General features: G+C 40.2%; 1 protein-coding gene across 7 annotated transcripts; it reads left to right on the forward strand.

The window, feature by feature from the left end:
- Nucleotides 1–343: 343 nt before the first annotated feature.
- map2k2b (mitogen-activated protein kinase kinase 2b) lies at nucleotides 344–5,307 on the forward strand. 7 transcript variants are annotated; one of them, XM_069511681.1, is made up of 8 exons: nucleotides 362–1,144; nucleotides 1,274–1,453; nucleotides 1,546–1,686; nucleotides 2,274–2,359; nucleotides 3,422–3,620; nucleotides 3,743–3,795; nucleotides 3,931–3,993; nucleotides 4,223–5,307. In XM_069511681.1, the coding sequence occupies exons 4-7, from the start codon at nucleotides 2,279–2,281 to the stop codon at nucleotides 3,940–3,942; spliced, it is 345 nt and encodes a 114-aa protein (XP_069367782.1). In that variant the 5' UTR covers nucleotides 362–1,144; nucleotides 1,274–1,453; nucleotides 1,546–1,686; nucleotides 2,274–2,278; the 3' UTR covers nucleotides 3,943–3,993; nucleotides 4,223–5,307. The 7 variants fall into 7 exon arrangements, 3 of the variants coding, with proteins under 3 accessions (XP_069367783.1, XP_069367782.1, XP_069367781.1); XR_011238832.1 differs by having other exon boundaries at nucleotides 368–1,144; nucleotides 3,457–3,620; XM_069511680.1 differs by having other exon boundaries at nucleotides 368–1,144; nucleotides 2,303–2,359.
- Nucleotides 5,308–8,250: the final 2,943 nt, after the last annotated feature.

The following is an 8,250-nucleotide window of genomic DNA, read 5'->3' on the forward strand; positions in this document are numbered from 1 at the left end:
CTCTCACACCATTTCAACATAAACTGAGCATCAAACCAATTTCATGAAGTCTGGATTTATTACAGGACAGCTGGTTCTATGTGGCCTATTTATTAAATTGAGAGTATTTCAATAAAAACGCACTGCTTATTATTAAACTATAATAGTGAACAGTGTTGTTGGTAATACAGACTTATTACTAAATACATAATCTCGTTTGACTGTCCACCTCTGAAATATCGCGAGATTCCGTCCAGCAACAGGTCGGTGCGCGGTTCGGCTCCAAGGAACAAAGCCAACCCTGTCGTGAATATGATTGGCTTATTTTTTATATCCGTCGGAAATTTAAACCAATCAGAGGTAAGCTAGGGGCGGATCTTCCACCGATGCACTTCCCCGCTGCTGAGCGTCGGACCCGGCGTCTGTCCTTCTGTCCGTCTGTCTATCTGTCCACAGCTGGTAGTTGAGGGACGAGGAGACAAACTGACTGAGCGAACAGCGCCAACAAGCGGGTGTTTGTAATTCAAACAGTCTGTTGGACAAAGGTCCTGGAACGGAACTCAAACAGTGGCGTGCTAACAGTTAGCGTTAGATGTGGTCAGCTAGCTGAGAGATGAAGTCAGCTAGCAGAGAGATGAAGTTAGCTAGCTATAGTTCTGCCAGTAGTTCTGTGTAGATCCATTTATTAAGTACTTACTTCACATTGGCAGTGACCGTGTTTCTGTATCATCGTTTAACGCGACACCACTAACCTAGCTAGCGATAACTTCAGCTGAAGGTAGCATCACAGTATCCCATTACTTGGTGATTTGCAGCCCTTTTTAGAATAAATAATTGTTTGAACAAATCCGTGCATAGTGTTAATTGTAGTTTACCTGGCTTAACTAACTATCTGTCAACTGACAGGAAAATAAATGCATTAACCCAAATATCATCTACAAGATAACTAGTTAGTAATCGTCCCAGCCCAGTGCACGTGATGTAAATCTTACTGCTGATCACAAATGACATTACCTTCAGTTAGTCTACGTACAGATTGTATTTCACCCCAGCCTATAGTTTATCCATAGTTAATGATGGGCCCTAAAAAGAGACCAGTTCCCTTAAACCTTGCTCCTAATGGTAGTGGATTATCCTCCTCCACCAACACAGATGTTGCGTCAGAGTAAGTAATCCTATACTGATCAAATTATAAACATTTTGTACACAATCGGATGTGAAACAGTCATTTGTCAATTCAATCTGAAAGATGGTTTATTCCCATCATGTATCCTCTTTCTTACGGCTAATTTAGAGGCACAGGAGGAGCTGGATTTGGATGAACAGCAGAAGAAAAGGTTAGAAGCTTTCCTCACCCAGAATGCCAAGGTAGGCGAGCTGAAAGATGATGACTATCTGTGAGCTGAGTGAAGGCGATGGAGGTGTAGTCAGCATGTAGTGCCACAAACTATCAGGAATATTCATGGCCAGAAAGGTGAGCTGCCAACCTTACTGATATGGCTATAATAAAACTCAGATTTATGAATTTGGAATGTATCCTCTATCTAATCTGTCTTTTCTATTCAGCTCATTCATCTGGAAATGAAACCTGCCATCAGGAACCAGATCATCTGAGAGCTTCAGGTGATGCACAAGTTCAACTCTCACTACATTGTGGGTTTCTATGGAGCCTTCCACAGCAATGGAGAGATCTGCATAGAGCTCACGGTGAGAGAATTGGAGAGGGCTGACTGTGTGTGTATTGCTGTATTTATCCATTCATCCCTTAATTGATTTTTTTTAATCTTTCCCAATTGTTCTTGTACTATTGAGCCAAAATATTATGATCACTGACAGATGAAGTGAATAATATTGATCATCTTGTAACAACAGCACATATATTGTTGGGATATATTGTTAAGAAGTGAGAAGTCGGTTCTTTGTTGTGGACATCTTGAAGAATAGAACTAGCAACATAATAACGCTACATATGACCTGTATGTGCCTTATTAGGTTATTTCTGGTACTCTCTTCATTCAAGAACAGTATCTACTAAGTTTGAGAACAGAGTTTGTCTTATATCAGGGTGAATATGGCAGATAGTTCTTCCGTGCATTTGATTAAATCACTGCACTGAAGTGTTATAATGTTAGGAAAAACCCTGTAGGTGCATTCCTCTGATTCAGACCCACTGTACCTTTTCAATATTTTCACCATACTGTAAGTGCACATTACAGTCATGGGACAGATGTGACCCTTTGAAATGTAGTGCTTTTTGTGATTTCTTTTCGTTTTCTTTTTTTTTTGTCTCTTAGTTGTCATGGATGGTGGATCTATGGACCAGGTGCTGAAAGAAGCACAGCTGATCCCAGAAGAGATTCTGGGCAAAGTCAGCATTGCTGTGAGTACATGCTTTATTGTCATATTATATGATGCAACATCATTCGTATTAATGACACAGTGACTTGCCTAAAGTGTTCTGTTTAGATAAAGCAGTTTCATCAAGGCTTGAAAAAACATTTTTTCATCGTAACAGGCTTTCAGTTTACTGTTTGTTGTATTGAGCTCAAAATAAATCATGGACTTCATATGCAGACCCACACGTCATTGGCCTGGAGGGGTTTCATGCTTGTTCCTGACTCTGTTTTCACATTATGCTTATTTACAGTTATTGACCTGAATAATTTCTCTGCTTTTTAAAACTGGTTTCTACCTGAAAGAGGAAGAACGCCAAATCATGCAATTGTGAGAATTTTCAGTAAGTTGATAATTGATTTTTGTGTGTCATAAGATTTTCCTCTCTGAGACATAATGCACAGTATTGAGTTTATTCAAATTTTGGATATGCATTTGTATTACTGACCACGTACCAAAGACAGATCAAGTCTATGTTTATGTAAATAATTGTCATATACTGTAGCATGTGATGCCTTCAAACATACTGGTGAATTCACGTGGTGAGATCAAGTTGTGTGACTATGGTGTGAGTGGGCAGCTCATAGAATCCAATGCCAGTTCCTTTGTTGAGACAAGATCCCTAATGTCGGTATGTTTTATGCTGTGAAAACATGAACTCAGTTCAGTTCTCACCATCACTCTGACCTGTTGAAAGTGGCATCAATAACCTAACTTTTAACAGTGCCTGGGTGTAAAGGTCCAATGTATAAGATTTAGTGACATCTAGTGGTGAAGTTGCATATTACATGAAAATAATACCCCTTACTTCAGCCTCTCCTATGAAACATTTAGGAGAAGCTATGATGACCTTCAGGTAACGTAATGGTGTCAAAGGTCCTCTCTAGAAGCAGTGTTTGATCTGTCCATTATGGGCTACTGAGGAAACATGGTGGCCTAAGAGCAAGAGCAATATCTTAGCCATTTGACACCTGACATTTAATTCTGTAACAGTTCCTCGTATTTGTTAATATAATGTTAATATTTGACTTTGCTGTTTACTGTTAAGGTGAGAGACTTCGGGGAACCCATTTTTCTGTGCAGTCCAATGTGTAAAGCATGGGCTTGTCCCTCGTGGAGCTGTCGATCCGTTCGCTACCCAATCCCTCCTCCTGATACTAAAGAACTGGAGGCTATATTTGGACGACCCATCATGGACGGTAGTGAGGGAGAGAGACACAGCACTTCTCCGCAACCAGGGCCACCAGGTAGACTTGTCAGCAGTGAGCAAGACAAACGCACAAACACATCACTAGAATCTGTTTTTTTATCTCAGTCTTTTTTGAATATGTTGAACGTAAATCTCAGTTTATGTTGAATCCTATTCCAGGTCATTGTGCAGTCATGTCTATCTTTGAACTCCTGGTCCACATAGTAAATGAGGTAAGGATCTAAGAACAGATGATAAAGGCCCTCTGATTCCATTTGGGATTAACTGTGATCCTTGCTAAATCAGGATGGTGTCACTCATATCGGTGATATGATCAAATGTTCATTCAGCTTTCTACTGTATTTCAGCCTCCCCTCTAAACTATCACATGATGTGTTCACTTCTGATTTCCAGGACTTTGCAACAAAGTGGTGAGAGAGAATTTTAGCCTGACATTATTGCTTAGATGTTGTTTATTAACATACATTTAACACGCAACATAACTTTTTTGAAGTGTTAGCTGATTCATTAACATGAATTTATATTCATACTCACTCTAAAGTCTTTGACAGCGGCAAAAATTTTGTTCAGTCTGACCTTTGAATTTTGATGGTCCAGTATTAGGGTTAATTCTCTGTGGTTGTTTCTGTTTTGTTGCAGCACCACATGTTTATCAAGCTGTCTGAGGCGGAGGAGGAAGACTTCGCTGGCTGGCTTTGTAAAACTATGGGGGTGAACCAACCAAGCACTCCCACGTGCACTGCAGACTGAACACACAATCTACTGGTCCTCACACACTATTTAAAAACACGGAGAAGCTGCTGCCTTAAACCGTACATACACATACATATCTTGTGTGCCATGTCCTCCTTCAGGTAAAGAGAAAGATGCTCTAACTACAATTTGCACCTTTTGTGTTATTAGTTGCATAATAATTCTTCTGAATGTTTGCTGACAACATGAAGCTCAGTCATTTGTAATTTGGGTTATGTTTGATTGGGGTTTTAAGAACATTCTTACATGACATTTACATTTTTCTCAAAACCCTGCAGTCATACATATATCAAACATACTATATCAAAACTGGAGAATTTATCTCTTATGATAATAAAATAAACAAATACAATAGCTCTGCATAATTTTCAAACATGTCTCTTCTTCAGTGTTGGTTTTTCTCATCTTGTGTCTCCTAATAGTTCTGAGTCTTCCAGTGTGAGTGTGTCAGCAACATGTCAGGTTGTGTGTGTATGTTAGCCAGAGATGAGTGAGTCCAGGACATTTTTAAATGCATTTGTTAATGTGATTGATTTCATCAGCCTAGTGTTTAAAACACGACACAACTCCCCAAAAAAGATGTATGCTCTCTCTGTATGTTGGGGTTGTTACTGAAAATGGCGTCCTCCGCTTGTTCTGGTATCAATGGCTTCACATAAGTGATGCTGAGGAAGAGGCTGCCTTTGTAACGACCAGAGATTCAGACCTTGAAAAGAGGCTACTGTTACAAGACTGATTTGTCAATCTCTTTAGCAAGCTGTGTTGTGATTCATTGCAGTCTCAGCTGACTAATTTTTTTTTGCCATTTGAGTGCCTCCTGTGTTGTCAGGATTTGGGAATTTCGCTCCCTTAGATTTATTCATTTTGTGTATGTCTTCTTTTTAAATACAATAGATATTTAATGGTAAAATCGTCGACCATGTCTTCATTAAGTCGTAATCCTCAATAAATTGTATGTATTGTAATATGCCGACATGATGTCCTCATTTGCTGGAATATTACTTCTGTCTCACGCTTGTTTCACCAGATGGGGGCAGCATATTAGGCGTATGGCACTGTGGACTACTGGTACAACTATTAACTTCAGTATGCTAAACCAAGATAGATACAGTGGCTGAGCGGTGAATTATGTACATCGGTGCAACCAAGGTAACTGATGAAATACATTAGTCATATGAGATGAGATAACGTAGCATAAGATGAGGCTGTGCCTCGGGTGGGTAGTGTGGGCCATCCACAGACCAGGTCAGCTGTTCGATCCATTCTCCCCCATACCCTTTTCTGAAATTGCTGCACATAGATGCATTTAGTAAATATGTTTGTGTGTTAGTGAGAATGGGTTAATAGCAAAAGATAAGATAATCCTTAATTAGTCCTGATAGAGGGAAATTGGCTGTGTTGCAGCAGCAAAGAGGACAGTCAAAGAAATCAGTAAAATTGATAGATTAGTAAACATGCAATATAAATCCAAGGAAATGGAATTTAAATAATATTTTCCATGCAAACAGAACATATATTTGAATTGCACTATTTTTTACTCTATTTGAGCTTTGTAGAATGTCTGGAGTGATCATGAAACGTCTCCCTTTAGTGCTTCTGAACTTCAGTCTGAAAGTGTGAGGCCTCGAGCTCTGAGAGAGACAGTGTTGCAGTATGTAGGGTGGCTCTGAGCAGCATTGACAGGAGGAGGGGGGGGGGGGGTACCACTGCAGCAGAAAAACAGCAAAGTCTGCAGTCATTAATATGCAAACATGCAAATGAGAGGGTAATTAGGATTGGGCGTTTGTCAGTGGCTCTTTGATTGCTAATGAATTCCAATCTGCAAGAAAGGGGGAGGGGATGATGAGCTAAAAATTAGGAAAAAGCAGGATGTGTCATTGTGCTTTCTCCTGCAAAGAGAAATGTGAAAAACAATGTGTGAAGGCTCTTTAGAAAGTGTACGCCTGGTTAAAAAGAATAAATGATGCTTTATTCAACTTACAATTTACACAACTACTGAACAAGCTGCTTTTAGACTAATCAAGCATAAACAAGATGACAACAGCCTTTTGAAACTGATGCAAAACATTCTTTGGGTGGAACATGCACTAATAAATGTAGTATGTTGAATTGTTTCCCAGCATCAATGAAAGCCACAACATAAAAAGGAGGAAATGGGGTTCTGAGTTTGTGCCAATACAATTAACCGTGCACGATGTCACTGAGCATGGCAGACTACTATGCCACGGAAGCAAAATAGAAAGATTCCTTGCTCATTATGAATGAGTGATGGGTCTGACCCCTGTAGAGAAGGATGCTCAGGTATTTCAGTGGGGGGTGGCAGTGGCAGCATGTTGTGTGTCACAAACAGTGTTATTTTTATATTTTGGGCTAACGTGTGTGCGATAGTGTGTGCGGATGGGGGGGGTGCTGGTTCACACACGAGCACACACCGTTGTTATTGCTGTTTCAGTGGTCCCTTGACACTTGTGCATCTTCTTCCCTGGCATGTGAGATGAGGAGATGTATACATGGAGTAAAAACAAATTAAATGTTGTGAAGAACGGGGGGAAAGCAGCTGCTCCTGTCACCTTATAGCATAATGACTTCCTTGCAACGCTGCAGCTTTTTCAAAGCTGACCACGAGAGCACTACATATAAGTGATGCTCATTCACAAGGTTCAAACAGGCCACCTCATCATTTACATAGGCATGCATGATGTTTATATCAAACATATTCCAAAAATACTTGAGCCAGGAATTACAAGTACAAACACTAAAACTGATATATTTGAGACGACTTATCCCAGCCCTGCTCTTGTTTGGTGTGTGATGAGTATGTGAGTGTGTTTGTGTGTGAGTGTGAAAGAGAGAGGGGGAGCTGTATTTTTCATAGGAAACAGGAAACCAGAAGTCATAACAGGATGCCCTAGGTTTTTCATACTGTACCTGATGCGTGGGTGGCTGCATGGGGGTAACCCATTTGCGAAGTTTACTGCTCGTCTAGAAGAAGAGAGAACCCAGGAAAGAGTGGGTGGAGAATGGGGTGCACACTTTGGGGTTAGGAAAATGGTGTTCCAATCTAATTATAGCTCTTCCTCTTGAGTCTCACATCTTATCGTTCAAACTTGATTTTGTTTTGCATCCGTGTCGTTTGTCCTACTTTTTTAAACGCGACAAACCAAACATTGTTTGATGTTTTCGTGTGGAGCTGCGATATGATCACTTCCATTGCAAATATATGTGCCTGCTTTCCCCAGGTGTATTGTGAGAGCGTCACAAGTGAAGCGCTGACATGAGACCAGTTTTGTCATAATGAGGTTGATGTTCTCACACTGACTGAATGTGCCTCAACCCGCTGAAAACATATGAAGCTCTAGCAGCTTTTCTCCATTTGTCTTTGACAGTACAATTCTAAGCATGCATTTTCAGTTTTTTTTGTATTCAGCGTTTTACTTTGTTCTGAAGTTATAACATGTTGGACCCTTAGTTGATGACATGCAGGTGTGAGTTGCATGTGTGCAACGCATGCTGCTAACCATATGTGCATGTGTTGTCAACCACAAAGTGCAGTGGATGGCTGAGTTTTCTCGTAAAGGCCAGCACAGATGTTATTTAGGTTGGTTCCCCCCTAAAACCAGTTGAGGTTTTCTCTAGAAAGTCTCAAAACAAACACTGACATTAACTGCAGCGTTGTTTACATAACCACCAGATATACAACTCAAGAAAAGAGACCAGCCAGGCCACTTCTGTGGACTCATGCTGGCTCACGCTGGAAACTCAGTCTTTTAATTTCAGTTTGAGAAAGAGAAGAGGATAATGTATTGCTTTTGTGTGCTCCTTTTATGTCCAACACATCAGGGATTTCTGCAACTGCAGATGCTTTATTTTCCATGTACCCAAATACAAAGTCAAAACTATTGCAGAAATTCTGA

This window comes from Paralichthys olivaceus, chromosome 16, assembly GCF_024713975.1.
Source record: "Paralichthys olivaceus isolate ysfri-2021 chromosome 16, ASM2471397v2, whole genome shotgun sequence".
In the NCBI taxonomy this organism is placed as follows: domain Eukaryota; kingdom Metazoa; phylum Chordata; class Actinopteri; order Pleuronectiformes; family Paralichthyidae; genus Paralichthys; species Paralichthys olivaceus.